Raw genomic sequence first — 22,727 nt, 5'->3', positions numbered from 1 at the left:
TGTGTGTGTGTGTGTGTGTGTGTGTGTGTGTGTGTGTGTGTGTGTGTTAGGGAGAAGGAAAGAGAAGGAACTTAACTTCTAAGAAAAATGCTCTGTAAGTGCATTGGGGCAGCTGCTATGGAGACAGAACTTGGGAATACACTTGCTAGGATTATATCTCCCTTAGCCAAAACATAGCATCATTTTAAAAGATATTAGTAGCTGGCCTGTTTAGGCACTGAATATCTTATTCTTTGCTGGCAAGACCACAGAATGCAATCGTAAGAATCTGAATATATTTGTTTATTGTAGAGGTTTATTGTAGAGCTTTTCTAAGGCCTGCCAACACATTCCACAACACATGCTATTTAGAAGCCGTGCAAACTCCCTTTTCCCTTCTGGCTACCCAAGTATCAGAAATGAGAAACCCAGGGCAGTTTCACTCCAATGATGAAGAGGTTACACTGAAATCTGGATCTGTTGGTCAATCTACTTGCTTTGACAAAGGTGAGAGTCCTAAGGAAGCAAAAGGATTGCAAAAAATTCTTGAGTAAGAGACTAAGAAGTTAGGAGGAAAAGTCAATTACCTTCAATAAATATCTTACTATCTACTATCTAGGTGCCTAAAGGTTGGTTAATCATTTCTCCTTGAAATATAAATCCATGAAAGAACGGTTCCTGACAGATCTGGAATTATTTTCTTAATACAATGGAGAAAACAGAAAGTTACCAGAAAACCTTATTTTAGGATCCTCAGCAAGGACTTAGGGCCCTGACTTTTTCTGCCTTAAATCTACATATCTTAAGTTCCCAACATAAGATTGCAAGTCAGTTTTTTGTTGTGGTGGGTTTTTTTCTTCATCTCCCCCACAACAGGCCAAAGTTCTCCAGGATTATAAGGAAGAAAAACTAAAGCCATCCCAGACTAATTTTGAATGAGTTACTAAAGATATGCACTACAGAAATCTATACACTAATGTGGTGATTCCTGCTATTATTGAGCTACTTAGGGGAACAGCAGTTTGTTTAATAGGATTTTAAAGGGAAACCAATTATTTGGAATGAGTGGGCGGAATTTGGAATGATCCTGTTGCTCCAGGATCACAAAATGGGCCCAAAGGACGACTCTTCAAAGAGAACAATTGCTTAACAACTCAATCCATTTATGTATAAATTGAGAAACTGATTACTAATATAGTCCCATGGAATGGATAATGAAAGATAACTCCTTGCCATGGCAAAGAAGATGGGGAGTCCTAACTTGAACCGGATGTTTAAGCATTGTCAGATGAGGTCATTGGCATTAGATGGTTTTGCTTAATTGTTCAATATGGAGAAGGATTGAAAGGATATAATGATAAAGGCATCAGTAAAAGGCAAAGCTGATTTTTTAATTTGTTGTGACTACTAATGAGAAGAGACAGTTAAAAGAATGCAGGATCTGATGTGGATTCATTTTTTTTTTTGCTTCACTTAAGTAGAGTAATAAATCAAACTACGTAAGCATTTTAATATTTCTTTGTCTCTCCAAACAGAAACAACCAACACTAGGGATAATTAAGACATACAGCTATCTAGGGTACCTTTTGAAGGAGGGAACAACAGACAATTTAAATACATACACACTACTTTAATTTTGTTACAATTTGCAAAGGATGCCTTTTTACATCTGCTGATGGTCTTTATGCCCTAGCATGAGATTAGTTTAAAGGTCCTTTGGCGGGTAGAGAAACATATTTTCTTTAATATTAAAATCCAAAAATTGCCATAGGTAATAAAATCTAGCTCATTCAACAGTTTGTTCAACACTATATTTTCTTTATTAAGCTGTTTGGTTTTTTTTTTTTTTGCTTACAAGTTTTGACAGAGGAAAATTAAAATCTATTATTATTGTATTATTATCAATTTGTTTTTGCAATTAGGTCTATCTTTTCTTGAAGAACTTAGCTGATATACCAGTTCAGTGCATATTCAATTAATCTTATTATTTTTTTCATGGTCCATGCTACCAAGCATAAGGTAGTTTTCTTGTTTGGCTCTCTTGAGTTTATCAGTTTTTAATGTTGCCTTGGGAAGCTTACTAGAGGAAATAAGCAGTAAATCTTGTGTGTGTGTGCATATGCGTGCATGTGTATGTGTTTGTGTGTAATAAACCTTTTGAAACGGAAATAAATATTCCTCAATACTAGTTATATAATCTTGGAGTTTCATATATTGAGTTTCAAAAATACCACTGGGATACTAACAACATTCTCTGCATTTGTTTCTCTGTCTGGTCCCAATTCCATCGATCAAAAGTCTTTCTTCTCCCTTCCCCCCAGGTCTCTATAAGTTAAATTCATAACCTCTAATATCATTACACTGCGAACTCAAGCCTTGACTGACAGCATCTCCCTCAGTCTCTTTTCCCCTTGAATTGGAGGGCTGGAGGGGGCAACACTGAACTCCTCCCAGTGCCTTCATTTATAGTGAGCAGAAACTGGACTCCGTGGCTTCCTCTACTCTGCATCTGCTGCTCTGCCTTGGTTCCATGGAACAAGATGCATCCATATCACCTGTGCCCTCTCCAGCCTCCCTTTGTGTGTTGTCTTTCCCCTCCCCACATTAGATTGTAAGCTTGAGGACAGGGACTATCTTTGTTTTTATTAACTGTATCCCCAGCACTGAGCACAGTGCCTGGGACATTAAGTAGGACTTAATGTTTATTGGATTGGCCACTCCCATAAACTATATGTCTTAAGCCTCTTCCTTTTCACTATCTGAGAGCCCAGAATAACCTCCTTCAATTAAAAAATCCCAAACCAAGAAGAATTTTAAAGACACCAGATGGTGGCTGAGGCACAAAACTTAGAAGCTGGAAATGGGAGTGAGGGAAGGATCTGTTGTGGAGTCAAAAAACATGTTTCAAATTCAAAGCAGTTTCAATAAAACATCAAAGCTCTTAAGTATTCTTCCAATTAATAAGAGTGAACAGAATTCATTAGTTAGGCAGTAAAAAATATTCCCACCCTCAAAAATCCTTAATGAATCATTTCATTCTCAGATATCCTCAAATTGCTTAATCAGATGACTATATATCTGATAAAGAGTAAAAATAATTTCTGTTCCATAACCATTAGCCAGTTGCTATGAATTAAAAAGCAGGCACTATATTCAGAACTGAGGATGCAAATCAATCGATCAAATAGGCATTTATTAAGCATCTACTAGTGCTAGGCACTTTGCTAGGTGTACGAAAAGGAAATAAAATATAGTCCTTGTTCCCAAGTAATTGAAAATCTAATAGATACAAAACATACACAAATAAAGCAGCTAAAAGGCAGAATGTGACAGGGACACACAAAAAAGCCCAAAACAAAGTGCTCAAGGAAAACCTAAAGAAAGAGAGATCACTTCCTAGGGAGAAGAGAAAATAATCAGGGAAGTCTTCTTGGAGGAAGTGGCAGTATCTAAGCTAGGCCCTGAAGAATAGAAGGATTTTTAACAGGTCAAGATGATGAGGGATGTGTTCTAAATAGCATGTTTTAGTGTCCAATGTAGGTGAGCATAGAACAAGGTTAAGACTATTAAGTTGTTTGAAGTCAAGGGCCATTTTTCCTTTTGTCTTTGTATCATCAGTGACTAGCATAGTCCCCTTCCACATAGTAGAACAATTAGCAAATACCAATTGGATTGAACATAGAATACATGAAGGGTAATGTGAAACAATGCTGGAAAAGTACACTGGGGACAGATTGTTGGGTGTTATAAATGGCAGCTTAAGAAGTTTGCATTTTGTCTGATAGGCAATAGGGACTCACTCAAACTTCATTGTTGTTGTTGTTGTTGAGCAGGGTAATAAAATACTCAGAACTCAGTATTAGGAAGAGTCTTTTGTTGGCTGTGTGGAAGATGAATTGGAGAAGGAATAAGACTGGAATCAGAGAGACTAGGTAGGAGGTTGTGACAACCATTAAGATACCATAGGACAAGGACCTGAGCTAGGGTGTTGAAAGCATGAAAAGGAGGGGATGGATGTAAGATGTGTGATAGTAAAATCAATAGGATTTGGCAATTGATTAGAACTTGGGGGAATGAATGCTGAGATTTTGAACCAACATGACCAGGATTAAGGTAATTCCATCAATAGATATAGCTAAACTGTGGAGTAGAGAAGGTCTTGGGAAAGATGATGAGTTTGTTTTTTGATATACTGAGTTTGAGGTGTAGGTGAGTTTTCTAGGTGAAGAGGTCTAGTAGGCAATGGGAAACACAGGATTGAAGGTCAGGGGAGAATTTGAGGCTAGAGTTAGAGAGCTGAGTCATCATTCCTTATGTATAAGGATGTATATATTCCTTATGTATAAGGAATAATTGGAGCCAGAAGCATGGATAAGATTACCAGATACTGTGTAGGGAATGAGAGCTTTATGGGGCATTCATACATAGGAAGGAAGGTTAGTGAATTAGTGAAAAAGAGAGAGGATTGGATAGATAGAGAGTAGGAGAAGTGGCGTCATGGAAGCTAAACCAGAAATAGAGAGTTATCAAGTGTCAAATGGCATAGAAAATTCAAGGAGGATAAGGGCTGAGGGAAAAAGCCCACTGGATTAGATGATTAAGATATCATTGATGGATGCAGTTAGGTGGCACAGCAAATAGAACACTGGCCCTGGAGTCAGGAGGACCTGAGTTCAAATCTGGCCTCAGACACTTAACACTTAGTAGTCGTGTGACTTTGGGCAAGTCATCACTTAACCCCAATTGCCCAGCCTTCCCCGACCAAAAGCAAAACAATCAAAACAAAAAAAGAGAGAGAGATCATTGATGATCTTGCTTGAGGAATAAGTAAATAGTGAGAAAGAAATAGTAAGTCTAGAATATTCTCTCTATAAGTTTAGCAGTAAAGTTATACAGGATAGGACAGATACAGGATAAAAGCCTTAGAGGACAGAAAGATCCAAAGAAAGGATTTCATAGGATAGGACAACTCAACCCAAGAATGTAGGCAACAGGGAAGAATCCAATGGAGAGGGAGAGACTGAGGATAAGAGATGGAGTGATCTATGAGGTAAGGTCCTCAAGGAGATAAGAGGAAGGGCATAAGTGGAAGGGTTTGCTTTGACAGAAAAATAGGCTATCTTATTCTCTGAAACTGGAGTTAACAAGGATCAGTGAGGGCAGAAGTTCAGATACTATAAAATGAGATAATATTGGTAAAGCATTTTGTAAACCTTACTATACTATATAAATGCTTATTATAGTTTTCTCTGTAACTTCATTGTTTAGCACTGGCACATAGTAAGCTCTTAGATGCTTAGGCAGGGCAAGACCAATGGAAGAACCAGGGGATCAAAAGATGCCTTATTGAAATGACTGACTTTGAAGGGAACAATATAAAGGCAGAACAAATATGATAGTCTAAGATGGGTTCTTAAAGGGGGGGAGGTCCTTGAGGTCAAAATAATTTTCTTAATCCTATCCCTTTGCCACCTACATATCTGCGTGAGGCTGAATTTTCTTCTAATACCAAAACAACTTACAACAGATAGTATGCAGAAGCATATTTGAGAATTCAGCTGTTTGTCTTCTCTTATACCAGACATTAAAGAGACTGGGAAAAATTTGTAAAATAATGCCACTCTTCTCATTAAGTTTTTTCGTGGTAAAGCTATTTTTCATAAAAATATTATGTTTGCCTATAATGGATTTGTAATTGTTATTTTTAAATTAAGTATTTTTAAAATTTGCCAGTTTACACTTCTTTTTTTTTTTGGAGGGAAGGCAGGGCAGTTGGGATTAAGTAACTTGCCTAAAGAAAGTTAAAAAAACACACAGCTAGTTTTTTGCGTTGAGTGTCTGAGGCTGGATTTGAACTCAGGTCCTCCTGACTCCAGGGCTGGTGCTCTATTCACTGCACCACCTAGCCGGCCCCAGTTTACATTTCTAATGTGTAAATATTGATATATAACTCACATAAACTAAAGCTCTTTGAGGTCTTCAATAATTTCTAAGAGGGTAAAGGAGTCCTGGAGATTCAAAAGTTGGAGTACTGGTATAGAACAGCTATTGAGGACCTAGGGGTCAGGATGATGGGAAAGAAAAGGAAATGGAGTAATGAAGCAGTGGGAAAGGACTGAGGACAGAAGACTGTGATTAGAAATGAGACTTTTAGGGTTCTAGATGATAAAATATCTGCTGTTAGTGAGGTTTAAGGAGTAACCATCACTGTGGTTAGCTTAAGTCAAATGGAGATAGAAGTCACAGGAGGGGAGAAAGTTGACAAATTGGTAGGACAGAGTTTCTTGTTAGATGGGTCATGAAAATGAATACTGAGGTCATCAAGATAAAGAGCAAGATTCTGGATAAAACTCTTCCTGTACATTTCTGGGGTAGTTAAGCAGATCATTGGCCAAAGACTCAACTTTTCTTATCACGTAAAAACCCTTCTCTGAATCTAGCTCAGTCAAGGCTTGGACATGATAGCAAGAGACCCAGCCAACAACCTTTCCCCTTCCATCATTGGTCACTATCTGGGAGAAAGATGGTTCACCCTCTGCAGGTGACTTGATTTAATTTGTGTTGTCTTCTCAGTGGACACACCATGTCCAAAGGACTTTCCTAAGCATAAACAGAAGTTGCTGGGCTTCTTCTCTAGTGGTGGAAGAAGACATCAAGTTAAAAAAAAAAGATACTTTTCACATTCCTGATGAAAACAGAGGAATAAAGAGTAATAAGAGAGATAAAGGCAAAGGAAAAAACTTTTCTATAGTACCCACTATGTGCCATGTGTTGTGCTAAGCATTTTACAAATATTATTTTAAAACTCCTTCCACCATCTTCTATGGGATATAGAATTCAAAGTGGCTAGTTTCCCTCTACAAAACTGCACAATTTACCCTCCCCAAGCACTCCAGAATCCAATTTATTTACACACCATGATACCTAGTGCCTTTTAAATCTAAAGGATATAATAACCCTTTCCAACTTGGGAATTCTATCAATGATATGCTTGATAAGCCTCAGGGATAGGTGTTTTATAGATAGTATATACTTCTGCCCTCTCAAACCAGGACCCAAAACTGTGATACTTAAAAATAAAAAATTCGTAGCTATGAAAATAAAGGTCTTCACTCAAGATTTTTTTTTTTAAAGCAATCGGGGTTAAGTAACTTGCTCAAGGTTCCACAGCCAGTTATTTCTGGGTGTGATGCTGAGTATCTGAGCCCGGATTTGATCCCCAGGGCATCCCGACACTAGAGCCACTTGCTGAGCCATCTGGCCGCCCCTAAGTTAAGTAACTTGCTCAAGGTTACACAGCCAGGTGTTTCTGGGTGGGTTCACTCAAGATTTCTTAGTCCCTCTTCTTTCTCTAGCAGGTTCTGCTGCATCAGAAATTATAATCAGCAAGAATTTATTAAATATCCCTTATGTCCTAGATAATAGGGTTAAAGACCCCCCAAAAACCCCAAACCAATTCCTGCCTTCAAAGAGCTTACATTCTAATGGGAGAGATAAAATATTCATATAGTTCAAGTATATATGAATCTTTTTTTTTTAAACTAGAACTGCAGTTTCATTAGGTATAGGTAAATACTGGTGAGGTACTTTCTTCATCAGTGTAGATCAGCATTTTCTCTATGATTTAGAGTCACAGAGATTTGTTTGAGTAATTGAGAAGAGACTTATTCAGGATCATATGACCAGTATGTGTCAGACGTAGAACTTGGACCCAGGTTTTCTTTACTCTGAGGCCAGCTCTCCATTCACTACACCATACTGCTTTTCAAATAAAATATGTATAAAACAAAATAAGTCAAATTTGAGAGCAAGGGTATCGGTAGCCAGGGAGATCAGGAAAGGTTTTATATAAGAGTCAGTCTTTGAGCCAAGACGTGAAAGAAATCAGAGATTCTGAGAGGTTAAAGTGAGGAGGGAGTATGATCCAGAGACAAGAGGCAGCCAGTGCAAATGTAGAGAGATTGAGTGCTTTGTGTGAAGAGCAATTCTTCAGGTTCTTAAGTCTTTAAAGGACAGCTTTGGATGGATCAGAGAGTGCATGAGAGAGAGTAATGTTTAATAAGGTTAGAAAGAAAGGTATGTTGGGACCAGGCTATGAAAGGCTTTAAATGGCCAACAAAGGAATTTATATTTCATCTTACATATAAAAGAAGTTTTATTAAGTAAGGGAATGACATGGTCCAGCTTGTACTTAAGGAAAATCTCTTTAGCAGTTGTGTGGAAGATACGTTGGAGAGGCAAAGAGATCAAATCGAGATTACTGCAAAAATTCAGGTGAGATTTTGGGGACCTGAACTGGAGTGACAGCCATATGAGTAAAGAGAAGGAAGAGATTAGAAGAGATGGAGGTAGAATTGACAAGACCTGATAACCGATTGGATATGTGGAGTGAGAATGAGAAGTTGAGGACGACACCAAGGCTGGATACATCAATTTAAATGAAAATTAATTCCCCAAACAGACCAAACAAATTCAATGACTTAATGACTGTAGCTTTTTTTTTTTTTTGCTTAATAAGGGTATCAAGGAAATACTTCATAGTCTTAAATTCTTGGAATAAAAAAGACATTTAGTAATATTTTATTTATTCACTTAAAAGTAGAAAGTTTTTTCTTCCTAACCAATCAAATTTTCACGACCAGGTTTTAAAATTCTAAGAACACAATTAATAGAAGCTGTAATAGGTGATTCCAAAGTGTAGACAGTATGGACACAAATCTGGAATGGCAACAGGAAATTTAAAGCACATGACACCAAGGTGTAAAACAAGCATGTGTTTAAGTCACATGGTACAAGATTGCCAAAGAGATTAATTTTATATACTAAAAATACCTTTACACAGTGATAAGCACTATTACTGCTATACATCCCACTATGAAAGCACATTAACTACATCATTATGTGTGAAAGCACATTACCATACAAGGGAGAGAGGAGAGGAAGAGTGGAGATGGGAGGTTTAAAGGTATGTTTCTACATGTCAATGGACAAAATTTCAAATACATTTGAATGATTTTATCTCTTAAATGTTAGTGCTCTCCTGGGATATTACCACTGCCAGTATTACAAACACAGAATAAGGTCTAAAACACTAATTCTTTGTTGTGGCTATCAGGCATTCTCCTTCCTTAAGTAGTTAAAGTCAAAAGTTATTCTTGGAGGAAAAATATTTAAAACTTAACTACTTTGTCAACTCTACTCCTTCAGGTCACAAGGAATGGGAGGAGAAGGGAACAGGAAGACTATGATAGCATGAGGTTTTAGGACTCATAGGAAGCAGTGGGGATTCCTAGAAAAGGTTCTCTTGTCTAGAAGTTGGCAATGGTTCTACCATTTTAGCCTATGGGAGTCATTTATGACTTAACTAACTAGCCAGAGAGAAACAATCAAGTGATAATCTAGTTTTCCCACTGGTCCTAGGAGTACAAGAAGACCTTAGTTTGATTACAGGGGCCTCCATTTCTATCATCTGTAAAGTGAGGATACCATTTCTACTACCTAGCTCATGGAACTGTTGAGGGGGAAGCACAATAATGTGTTTAAAAAGCTAAGTCAATATGAACTATTCTCATTCATTTTTATATCCCCCATGGCACATGATAAATATCTGTCAAATGAATAAACATTAGAAGTCAAGCAATCAAGGCACATATGCAGAGATATACTGCTATCATTGCAGCAAACATATTCTTGGGACCACCATCCTAGGGAGGTACAATGTTGACACTGGCTCGACTGCCTGAACGATAACTTAAATATGCATAGCAACAGTAGTCTGGTAACAGATCTGGAACGAAGATGAAGTAATGTTGACCTGTGGGAACATTACTTTCTGTACTTCTGTCACAGTCAAGATGTAGAGTTAAGCCCCATTATGTAACATGGCTTCTTGTTATATTAGACTTAGGTATGCTACTAGTCAAATCACACCCCCCCCCCAACAAAACTATAACAATACAACTATGGCACTGCCAATTAGGCTATTAGTTCTAATCCTTGATACCAGAACTGAGATGGGGTTGTTTCTACTGTGTAAGTGTAATCTTTTGTATAATTAAGTTAACTCCCGGGGAAGTTGGCTAGTGAACTCAGATATGACTTGAAGATAAAGCTGCAAGATGTCACTCAAGAGGATTTGATTAAATCTGGGTTTCAAACTGAGTAAGTCATCATTAGTAACCAGGCAGCAGCCCATGTGTTTGCCCCATTAGTTGTTCAGTTCACCATTCTTTGCCCAGTGGTAGATGCCAACAGCAAGAACACAAAACCATGTGGATCTAACCTTTATATGAAGAATTTAATTATCTACACATGAAGTTAATTGTAAAGCCTGTATTACAGTTGTTAAAGCTGAAGATTTTATAGTTATATATTTTACATTCATATCCATTAAAATAATGAAATGCAGGTTAATGAGCGGGAGCATCCCACTCACTATCTGCACCACAAATAGAAAAGGAATCCTTTAAAACTGTCAGCATAGAATTTCAGAAGAAAAGGAGACATAAGATAATGAAATATTAAAAGTCATTAGTAGAACTGATATATTGTGCTTGAGACAAATTTTTTTTTCCTTTTCTTTTCTGTGCTGACAGCACCAGGCATTTTAACAAGAGCTTTAGACTAACGTTTAAAAGACAAACATGCTTTGGCTACAGTACATCTACTACATAAAGTGGACTGTAAGCTCCATTTAATATTAATCTATATAAATTCCACAGTCTAGTTAAAAAATGTAAACACTGGAAATTAATTGCAGGGATATTTCTATACATTCTTTCTTGTCAAGATAATCACTTGTTCAAAAGATGTCATTCCATTGTCATAGAAAAGCAATTGTAATAAAACTTCATGTAACAGAGACTAAAAAGAGATTGGGGGGTTAATGATAATAGCTACCTGGATGTAGTTTACTGATTTGTGATAAGAAAATGTATAACACCTTCCTCCCATCCCAGGGAACAAAAGAAACCCCGATGAGATAAATCTGAGACAAAACAAAACCAGAGATGCTTCCTTATGGAGGTACAGGGTAACTGTGCAAAATAAAATTAATGTAGTCAGATTACAACATTATACAAGGGCACTATCTTTTGCCACAAAAGGAAATCGATTTCATCTGTACAGGATGTAGAATGTGTTTAACAAGGTATACCTGGTAACATACAAAAACTAGCACAGAATTCCTTAATTCAGTTTAACTGGTCACATTCTTAATTTCCTTAAAACTTGATCTAACACCTGTACCTTTGCAGAAGAAAACAAAAGACATTTTGATCAGTAACACTGGACAAGATGAAAAAAAAGTCTCAGATTTATGGATATTTGGAACATTTTTAATAGCACATGCAGCATTCCTTGATAGTGGGTCTTTTTGCAAAACCAAAATAGTAAAGAAGTAGTTTAATTTATATTTTTTCTATGAAAAGGCTAAAATATACATTTAAAAAATAATTTGAAAACTATTGAAAACACCTGTGCAAAGGTGGGGAAAAAAATCAGTTCCAGTAACTACGAAAGCCACAAAAGGACCCACTATCCTGTGTATTTTTGTAATTTTTGCTTCTATATCTGTAAATAATAACTCAAACATTGCGATCACATGCAACTAATGTAAAATGAGGTAAACTGCTCTGCAGTGTGTTCTTCTACTCAGAAGGCAGTAGATGATCATGCTGGAAGTCACATGATCAAGGCTGCATCTCCCATCATCCCTCTGGGCAGTGATATGGGATAGTGGGTCTCTTTGAGGACTTTCAAGCCTGAGTGGGGGATGGACAACATATGATTCCTAGAAAAAGGAGGAAAACAACACATAAGCAAAACAAAACAATGAGCAAAATTCAAGCTAGGAAAATGAATCGGGCATGTAAACAGCATGGTGCCGAAATGATTAAAAAAAAGGTAACATGCTATAAAGGGGATGGAACTAAAAAAAAAACCCACAAAATAAGGTTTTGCATAATGGAAGGTCTTCAAAGAGACTTTTGCATATACAGCAATGGTTCTAGCTTTGAGTTCTGCAAACTATAGCAGAATCATAGCAATGCTGCATGTTTTACTGTTAAGATATCACAGAGCAATGGAGCCAATAGAATTACTTACATTGCTGGCTTGGGTCCATGTCTGTTGTCATTTTCACATAATTGGATGGGAAGAGTCCCACTTGTCCATTGACTTCTCCTTTCCACCAATCAGGGTCTTCCTTATTAAGAACATTGATGATCTGGCCTTTGTTGAATGCCAGTTCATCATCATTCTGTGCAGTGTAATCGTACATACCAATCACTTGGCACACTGTAAGATAAATGAATAGGCTTAGGGGGCAGTACTGATCATGGATCACTGAGTTAAGAGTTGGAAGATAACCTAAATATCCATTCACCACAACCTCTTCTTTTGACAGATAAGGAAATTAAGGCCCAGAGAGGTTATGGGATTTGTCCCAAGAGCTGGCTGAGATTCTAATCCAGGTCTTTTGCCTATAACTCCTTAATAAGAGCCTACTATGTGCCGGGACCTGGGCTAAGCCCCAGGGAAACAAAGAAAGGCAAGAAATTTCCCTGTTCTCAAGAAGGTCACAATGTAATGGGGGAGACCACATGCAACATACAAACAAGATAAATTCAAGCTACAAAAATGAATCAGGCACCTAAACAGCTTGATACTGAAATGATTTTTTTCTTTAAAAGTAACAAAGGTAGCATGCTACAAAGGGGAATGGAACAAAAAAAACTCAATTAAAAACAAAGTTTTACTTTATGAAAGGTCTTCTAAGAGACTTGCAAATGCAACAATGGTTCTAACTTTGAGTTCTGCAAACTATTTATGTAATGGCCATCTTAATATTGGAAAGTTTCAGGCTGAGATCACCAAGTCATCTTATCCTAGAGAGAAGGTATCTTTTAAATTTTTTTTTTTTTGCTTTTTTGGAGGGCCCTTTGGATTAAGTGGCTTGCCCAAGCTCACACAGCTAGTTTTTGTTTTAAGTATCTAAGGCCAAATTTGAACTCAGGTCCTCTTGACTCCCAGGTCGGTGCTCTATTCACTGCGCCACCTAGCCGCCCAAAGAGAAGGTATCTCAAAGAGAACTCTTGAAACTGCTAGACTGAGAGAGCTGAAGGTGAGGCTGATTCTAATGGCTGTGATTCCAAAGCTGTGAAGTCAGCAATTGCCATTAGATAGTCAGAGATCACTCTGGCTGTAAGCTTTCTTACAGCTGACACATCTGGGCTGAAAGACCCAAAGGTCTTTGTATTATATGTTATGCTGCTTACAAATTACATACCCAGTGACACTAAGGTTGATCTAAGCCTGTGAGGCTAAAGATTGATACTAAAAGAAAATATATGTCAAAAGAAGTTTATCTAGTTTGATAAAACAAGGTAGGGGCTCAGAAAGAACTGAATAATGAGAGATACTGTAGAATATACCCCTTGACTGCATTAGAACTGGAGCAGTCAAGTAACAGGTCAATAGTAAATAGAGCTGACGTGATTATTGATTAGTGTAACGAACCATATAAACCACTTAGGTTCCCCCCCCCACACACACACACACACAGAGTCCTATTGTCTTTCCCAATAGAATATAAATTTGAGTAGAGATTATTTCATTTTCTGTATTTGTGTCCCTAGTTCATAAGACAGTGCTCAACACTTAACAAATGCTTGTCGATTGATGGATCTTTATACTTCTCTCTGAATTATCACAGCACTTTACTCATACTTTTTATAATCATCAGACTCCATTTTGTAACAGAGCTGTATCTTTTCTTATCATACTTTATTGGAGTATAAACTCCATAAGAGCAGGGCTTCAGCAGATTCATCCTTTTATCTTTCACCTGCTCTCAATTACTGATACAGGGCCACTCTGATCAAAGGATTCATTATTCCAGTCTCCATGGTTACAAGGTTGCTTTTTCTATTGATCCAGAATTGTCATTCCATTGGCATTGGGATCTCGGGGTGAAGAAACTTTCTCAACCAATGTAAGTCAATGTATATCTACATTATTTTTCTATTTTCTGAGAGATTAAGTATCACAAAGCCATTATGTGATTAAAATAAGTGGATCTATAACCCATACTTCCCAGATACTGAGGTCAGTTCCTTATCTATTACTCCACGCTCCTCTCCTGCAAGACTGTGTAGGGAGGCAAAAGTTATTATGACATGAAAATATTCACTAAGGAACAACAGTTAGCTTATAAAATTTGTTCCCACTAAAACATCCTTCCCCCTAAACTGCCACCTGTTCCTGCTTATAACCTTTGCTGATAAGTTTTGAGTGCTTTTAAAAGTGAATGATTTAAGTATCAAAGGACTAAGAGAGGAAAAATGAAAAAAACTTGCAAATATTATTACAACAATAGCTCCTCTATGAGCATGGTGCAGAAGTCAAACACGAAAAAAAGAACTATGAATTCTAATATACAATGTTATCAGAAAAATCACATCAAACAAAAATCAATTTGAGTAATACTTTGTTCTAGGAATTAGCATATAGTTGTAAGTATAACCTCAATCGTTTATTAATAAGACAAAAGATTTATTTTTATAGATTTCAGTTGAAATTTTTGAGATAATGCCCAAATCAAACCATTTTCCAATTTACTATGAGATGCTGATTCCCATCTTAAGTGGATTAATTTTAGGTGCCCTTTTCCTAGTACCAATTAGTTTTAGAAAATAAGGACCCCCTATATTTATATATTAGATGAACTTCCACAATTATATTTTAGTTTTATATTAGTCATTCCAAGTCAAGTTATATGTGTTTTGGATTTTCTTCAGATCTTCATTACCATGATCAGGTATTACTCTTTTACTAATTGCTAATTACCATTACTCTTTGACTTGACAACTCTAGGGAACCTCAAGTTTGTCCATGGTGGCCATGCTAAGGCTTTAAGTCCCTCTAAACAAAGAAAAAGGGCTTAGTTACCCTACTTCTCACAGTTTCAGGTCCAGCGTAATTTAGGGTTTAAACAAGGAAGCACCGTCAGATTTGGTGGTCAACAAATTTTATTTAACTTAAACAAACATTTATTAAGTGTCAAGACACTGGTGATACCAAGGCTAAAGTGAAACATTCTCTGATCTTCAAGTAGGTACAACAGGTAGACATAACATGCTTACATATGAGTAAGTCAAACTGAGGAAGAAGAAAACATTAACAACAGAAAAACTATATTAAATAAGTGGTATTAGAGTTGACCTCATTCTTTAAGGAAGATATTAATTTGAGATGCAGGAATGAGGAGGGAGGGCACTCCAGGCATTGAGGGTGGCTAGTGGAGATGCAAGGGAGGAGGAGATGGAATATTAAATACAAGGAAAGGCTAGTAGTCCAATTTGAGTGTAACATAGTGTTTGTGAAGGGGAGATAAAGTTGGAAAGGTAGTTTGGAGCCAGATTGTGGAGGTCTTTAGATGACAGGATAAATTTGTATTTTATTTAAAAGGTAATGGGAAAACACAGAGGGTTTTTTAGCAAGGGGTTAATAAGATTTAGATTTGCATTGTATAACATAGTCTTATAGATTAGGGAGAGGAGAGAATGGAAGCAGGAAGAGATATTACATTACCCCAGGCAAGAGGTGCTGAGGGCCTGAAGTAGTGGTGGTCAATTTAGTGGAGAAAAGGAGAAAAATTCAAAGGGATGTGGTAGCAGTACAATCAATCAATTAGACTTGTCAAATGATTTAATTTGGAAGTGAGGGAGGGATAAGGAAGAGTCAAGAATAATTCAAAGGTTATGAAACTAGGTGGTTAAGAAGATAGGATTGGCCCTGAAATATGTAAATTTGGAAGAGGGGAAGGTTTAGGGGAAAAGAAGGTGAGTCCCCATTTTAGATATTTGAAGACCATACACTCACTGCCCTGTTGACCAGATACTTTTCCATATAACTAATAGTATGATGATGGCATTACTCCTCCCCAGGACAGTGGGAAAGAGCTAGATAGGAATGAAAATGTAGGGAGAATTAGAAGCAGAAATAGATTTTCACTCCTGCAATGGACAACTCTGAATCACAGGAATAAGGGATGCAAAGGCAGGAATTTGCCAGTCCTATAAGTTGAACAAACTAACTTGGGTTCCCATCCTCCACAGTTCTGTGGTGACTGAGCCTGACAGTGTCAAAGAAAGAGGAAGAATATTAACTGCCATGGCTTCTCACTCTAACCATGAGGGAAGCAGGGATGGAATCAGGAGGGAATTCTGGACATATTTAGGTCAGTAAATACCTGGTAAGTGGGTCCCCAGAGCCAGATAGAGGCTCTGTGAACCTGGGCAAATCAATCACACAACTCTAAAAACATTACAGAGTAGGGTCAAATGAACATTGGTAAATAGAGCTTCCTCACCCAGATTTCCCTTCCATGCTAATGAAAATGAAATCAAAGATTTGAGAAAAAAATTTTTTTTGATAAGCAGTTACTGGAATAGGGAAACTTGAACCAACACATCTACACTGACCACAACTGCTACCAAAGTATTACAATCTGAAGGAGATTTCTGCTCCTTCCATCCTCATCTTTCTTCAAATGCTATGAATATATTCAGCTAAATGTTTTCCTGACTGAAGGCACTAAATAACTCAGCCGTAAGACTATAGATTGTTCCTTTTTAGTTCTTTGGGAGGATACATATACATGCTGTGCATTAAAATATCTTCTTTATTCAAAGTGAGATCATTTTAACTTCCAATGTACTCTACATATTGGAGCCAAATTCTCCTTTATGAATAGTACCCCATATAATTGCTTCCCAACTCAATCTCTTAACCCACTTAAATCCCTGACACATATATGTACATATGAGTTTGTATATACACTATGCATACATATATAACATATATAAAAACATCAAACCCCTCAAAATGACCCCAAAATACCATTAAAATAAAATTTTACATAAAATCTTGAGTTTTTAACAGGATAGAACCAAAGAAATCAACAAACAACAAGCGTGTAAAAATGTTTTATATTTCATAGTCTTAGCAAAGGAACCCCTAGATGTAAAGGTATGATTACTTTTATGACACTGTATATTACCATACTGCTCTGCAAAATGCCTGTCTCAATATAGTGTCACTCTACCAATCTATATGTTTCCCTGCAGTCAAGTCAATATTAAGTCTCTCTCTCGCTCTCTCTTTCTCTTTCTGTCATTTTAATGGGTTAAAAGTTTCATCTTTAGGCTATCTTAATGTGCACTTCTCTAATTGTTATGGAGTGTTTCTTTCCACAGGACTTAACAGCTTAAATTTCCTCCTTCAAAAACTGTCTATTCATATCCTTTCACCATTGCTGCCCTATAACATGCAGCAGATCCTTATAGTATCTGTATATCAAACTATTATCTGATATATTTTTCTGACATTTCTGCAAATACTTTTCCCAGTCTATTTCTTTTTTCCATTGCTTTTGTTGTGCAAAGTCCCTTTCTCTTTATATATTCAAACCCATAAATAATTTTTCTATTTGTTTGATTAAAATGGTCCTCCTCTTAAAATAAATGTTTTATTACATTTCCAATTTTTAAATAAATGGGGCAGCTATGTGGCACAGTGAATAGAGAACTGTCACTGGAGTCAGGAGGACCTGAATTTAAATCAGACCTCAGGCACTTGACACTTACTAGCTCTGTGACCTGGGGCAAATCACTTAACCTCAATTGCTCTGCCTTTCCCCCTCCAAAAAAAAAGAAAAGAAAATTGCAAAAACACCAAACCAAAACAAAATTTTTAGATCACTGATACAGTTTATTATGGGATGTTGTGGGACTTATGGACCTAAACCCATTTTGTGGCTACATAATAGCTGTTCCTGTAACAGTGGTTTCTTTTTTTACTGGATTTTTAAGTGCGAGCTTATCAAACGTTAATTTTTGTACACATTGCATTCTAGTTCTGTTACATGGATCTATTTTTTCTAATCTTTTTCTACTACCAGACAATTATTACTAAATTATTGTTTTACAGTGGATTTTGAGACTTGGTGGTGCTTGTTCCCATTTACCAGATGAACCAGAACCTAACAAAACATGAGAACTCTCAGAGTACTGTACTGACTAAATCTTTAACCAGTTTTCTTTTTCAAAGTTATTCTTGATATTTCATCATAGTTTTGATATTTATTTGTCTTTTGTTGGATATTTTTGCTAATTCTAGGATTTTTTTTTTCCTATCCTAGAAAAACTGTTCAGAGGATCACAGAATGAGAATGTAGTCCAACCCATTCATTTTATAGATCAGGAAACTGAGGTCCCTAGGGGAGGTGTACTATAAGCCAGGCACTGTGCTAAGCACTTTTTAACAATATTATCTCACTACATGCTCACAACAATCCTATGAGGTAGCTGCTGCTATCATGTTCATTTTACAGCTAAGGAAACTGATGCAACTAGAAATTAAGTAACTTGCCCATGGTCACACAGCTAGTAATTATCTGAGGCCACATCTGAACTCAGGTCTTCTGATTTCAGGTCCACTACTCTATCCACTGCACCAAGAGTTGCCTCACAGAATTAAAATGATTTGCCCAAGGTAAAACAATGGATTTGAACCCAGGTCTTTTGACTCTAAAATAATATCGCTTTACTAAATTTTCTGAGACATCAGAAATCCTGAGACTTCCACACTGGGGTCTATCTTCTCCAAATGGTAAACGTCATTCAGAGTCTATGTATTTTAGAATAATCTTGATAATTTGGTAATTTTTTTTCATTTTCTTTTTTTTTTTTTTGGAGAGGGGAAAGCAAGGCAATTGGGGTTAAGTGACTTGCCCAAGGCCACACAGCTAATTAAGTGTCAAGTGTCTGAGGCTGGATTTGAATTCAGGTCCTCCTAACTTCAGGACCAGTGTTCTATTCACTGCACCACCTAGCTGTCCCTTGGTAATTTTTTTACATATTTATGTTCCCCAATATAGTAAATCTGCTATCAGTTGCTTCATTAGATTTTTAGAAATTCCTCTTTTATATTCTCTATACTGTATTCTCCATATAAAAGGAAGCATAGTATAGAGTTTGCCTTGAAGTCAGGAAATCCTGAGTTCAAGTTCCAGCTCTGACACACTGTATGACACTGGACAAGTCCCTTGACCTCTCAGTGGAGTCTGACTCAAATAGAAACAGATCCCTGTGGACCTCACAGTGACTTGGAAAACCACAAATTAACATGATATGTGTTTTACTGGATTTTTGTTTTGTTAAACATTTCCCAATTATATTTCAATCTGGTTTTGGCTTCATTTGAAAGTTCTGTAGGCTGCTTGGAGGCCAAGTTTGAAATCTCTATTTGAGGCAATTCTCTAATAATATATGTTTTTTGTTATTTCCATGAAGTATGTGGGGGGGGGGGGGGGGGTTTGTTTGTTTGTTTTTGCATTTTCTAATTCTAGCTTGATTTCCTCCCATGGTTTTTTTCCCTTAAGTTCTTCTTTTATTTAGTCTTGCGATAAACTTCTACCAGTATCAATTCTTTGAATCTGTGGTCTATATTTGAAAATCTCTCAGCATATCCCACGTGGTTTCTTTTTATTTATTTTTCTTTCCATAACTTCTGCTACTTAAGCAAATTCAATTGCTCTACTTATTATTTTCATTATTAATATATTATAATTTTGCCATTATTGGCATTTTTCATTTTTACAGCTAATTCAATTGCTCTAGTATTTATTATTATTACTATTATTGTTAATTAACATCTCATCTTTTTTAATGGAATTCAGACAGAAACAGTTCTAGGACAAGTCTCTTTTCTGCTATTATTCTATTATATTGAATGTGTTAGTCAGCAAATATTTATTAAGCCCCTAATATAAAGTGAGACACTTTATATTCCATAGAGAAGATAGTAAAAAAAGGCAAAAAGACAATCCTGCTCTCAAGCTCACATTATAAGGGGGGGGGGAAGGTGAATGGGGGACAGCATACAAACAACTATGTACAAACAAGCAACACACAGGATAAATTGGAGATAATCAATAGAAGGAAAATGCTAGCATTAATGCATTCTAAAGACTACTGTACAGGTAGAAAAATGAGCACTTTCTGTAACCAAATAAAAGTATTATGATATAAGCCCATCCTCTGTAGGGTCACAAAAACCATCCTCAGAATGACTCCAATAGCAAACAAGACAGCAGCAGTGGCAGACAACTCATCCTGTTCCTACGTAACTAGAATGTCTTCAGCAAGGTCTCTACATAGTGAAAACTTTTCATTACATGCAGCTTGGAGGTCATGAGTATGTGGCATCGAGATATCAATTTAAAATGTCACTCTTGAGTTTTTGAAGGATATATGTTACGTCCAGATGAGGACAGGCAAGAGTCTGGCCTGTGAGGATAGCTGGTTCCAGGATAATTTACTGGTCAAGTTTTCTAGGATACACAACAGGATTTGTCATCCTATTCCATTATTGTTGTTCTCGTTCTTTGCTTATTTAAAAAATATATATTTGTTTTAATTTTGTTTTCTTGTGTGGATTTTTAGTTACTTTTTTCTTTGTTGCTTCTCTTTGTTGGTTTTTATGGGTTGTGTAAAGTAAAAAACCTGATTCCCCTCTCTCCATTCATGCTGTTATCTTGGATCATCCTTTCCTAATATTTATTATTTTAAAAACTCTTCCCTCTTGCTCCTTACTCCACCCACCCCCATGCCTTCCTAACCACAATTCAAATCTTTAGAAGAAAATCAACAAATAACACTACTTTTAATGTAAAAAGTATGCATGATTCTTTCTAGAAGAATTCCAATAAAGGTATTATGGTACTTATTGTTCAATTGTTTTTCAATCATGTCTGACTTTTTGTGACCCCATTTGGGGTTTTCTTGGCAAAGACACTGGAGTAGTTTGCCATTTCCTTCAGCTCATTTTATAGATGAGGAAACTGAGGCAAACAGGGTTAAGCAACTTGCCCAGGGTCACACAGCTAGTAAGTGTCTGAGGTCAGAACTGAACTCAGGAAGATGAGTCTTCCTGACTCTAGGTTTGGGACTCTTGTCCACTGCTCCACCTCGCTGCCTATGTACTATGGTACTATGCACAGTAAAACTTCTCAGTTCCAAGAGCTATTGAAAATGCTGAGAGAATACTTTGATTAGAGAAAGAGAAAACCCTGACTATGAAGACTCTAAACTGAAAAACCAACTTTGAGATAAAAGTATTTTTCAATTAAAGAGTTTAAGTTACTTACCTGTAGGTAGTGCTATTGACTTAGGTGGCTCTGTTGGCGTTATTTTGCTGGTACCAGGACTTAAAAGTTTTACATAATTAGCTGGGAACCAGCCTATCTGACGCTTTTTCCCACGTGCCTAAGAAGAAAATAAATATATTTTAAACATGTCAGGTGTTGAATAACAACAAAAATTACACAAGAAAATAACATATAATCCTAGGGTTATAAAAGATCTCAAGAACTTGAATCCCATTTACAACATGATTAAAGGACATCTACCCTCTACCTGAAGACCTCCAGGAATGAAGAACTCACTACTCCTCTTAGGAACCAAATTCATTTTTGGATAGCTCTTAGTATTAGGCATATTTTCCCTTATGTTGAACTAAAATCTGTATCCCTTGAACCAGAAAAAAAATGAACCTAATTCTGCTTCCATATATCAATCCTTTAAACATTTGAAGACAATGTGTGACCTAAGATTTCTTGTCTTTAGATTAAATACCTCCAGTTATTTCCACCAATCTTTGTATGGCATAAATTTACATCTTCTCATCACCTTGTTCACCTTCCAATTTTGTTCATTTTGCTTCTAAAATGTGGTGTTCAGAAATGGACACAATGCCCTAGATGTGGTCTGACCAGGACAGAGATCCAGAGGACTAACTTCTCTCTTGCCATGGACACTATGTTTCTTTAAAAAAAAAATTTTATATCTTTTGATTTTATATCACTTTCTTTTACAAATACGTTCTTCCATCCTCCCCTACTCAGAGCCATCCTATGTAACAAAGAATAAGAAAGAAGCTGGTGGGTGAGGGGAGAGGGGTGGTAGGGGAGAGAGTTCAGTAAAATCAAGCAACATATTAACTAAATTAGGTAGGTTTGCATATAATTTTCCATGTCCATAGACCATCTCTGAACAAGGAGAGCAAGGAGCATTTTCTCAGCCCTTCTTCAGTACTAAGCTTGATTACAACTACACAGCATTCAAGTTTGGGGTTTTGTTGTTTTCATTTCCATGCAGTCATTATGAATATTGTTTTCCTGGTTTGTCTTACTTCATTTCATATAAGTTCATAGAAGATTCCTCATGCTTCTTTGTATTCATCATTTCTTATAGTACAGTTTATGCCATTATATTTACATTTCACAATTTGTTCGATCATTATCAAATTTATAGGCACACTTTTTTTTCTTTTTGGAGGGTGCAAGGCAGGGCAATTGGGGTTAAGTGACTTGCCTAAGGTCACATGGTTAATAAGTATTAAGTATCTTGAGACCAGATTTGAACTCAGGTCCTCCTGATTCCAGGGTCGGTGCTCTATTCACTGTGCCACCTAGCCACCCCAATAGGCACTTTTTTGTTTCCAGTTCTTTACTACTGAAAAAAAATCTTTTGGTATATAGGGGGCCTTTCTTTGTCACTGAGATCCCCAGGATACATAACTAGCAGTAGGATCTCTGAATCAAAGGATATGGACACTTTACTGTCTTTCTGAGCATAATTACAAATTTCTTTCTAGAATGGTAGAACCCCTTCACAGTTTCACCA

General features: G+C 36.7%; 1 protein-coding gene across 7 annotated transcripts in view; it reads right to left on the bottom strand.

Annotated features, from left to right (window-relative positions):
- The window catches only part of ITSN1 (intersectin 1), a 327,970-nt gene that overhangs the window by 76,551 nt on the left and 228,692 nt on the right, over positions 1-22,727 (bottom strand). For 5 of the 7 annotated variants that reach the window (XM_069074950.1, XM_069074953.1, XM_069074948.1 and 2 more), the window contains 3 exons: positions 21,191-21,308; positions 12,085-12,276; positions 8,528-11,770 (listed from right to left, as the gene is read on the bottom strand). In XM_069074950.1, the coding sequence (XP_068931051.1) occupies positions 11,769-11,770; positions 12,085-12,276; positions 21,191-21,308 (312 nt within the window). In that variant the 3' untranslated portion in view covers positions 8,528-11,768. Of the gene's footprint in view, positions 1-8,527; positions 11,771-12,084; positions 12,277-21,190; positions 21,309-22,727 lie in introns of those variants that run through there. The other 2 variants (XM_069074949.1, XM_069074954.1) reach the window with 2 other exon arrangements.

This window comes from Petaurus breviceps, unplaced genomic scaffold (genome assembly GCF_028583685.1).
Source record: "Petaurus breviceps papuanus isolate PSGF00001 unplaced genomic scaffold, PetGlider_PUasm1.0 90897, whole genome shotgun sequence".
In the NCBI taxonomy this organism is placed as follows: domain Eukaryota; kingdom Metazoa; phylum Chordata; class Mammalia; order Diprotodontia; family Petauridae; genus Petaurus; species Petaurus breviceps.
The sequence above is the reverse complement of the archived record's forward strand: the minus strand, read 5'-3'. Positions and strand labels throughout refer to the sequence as shown.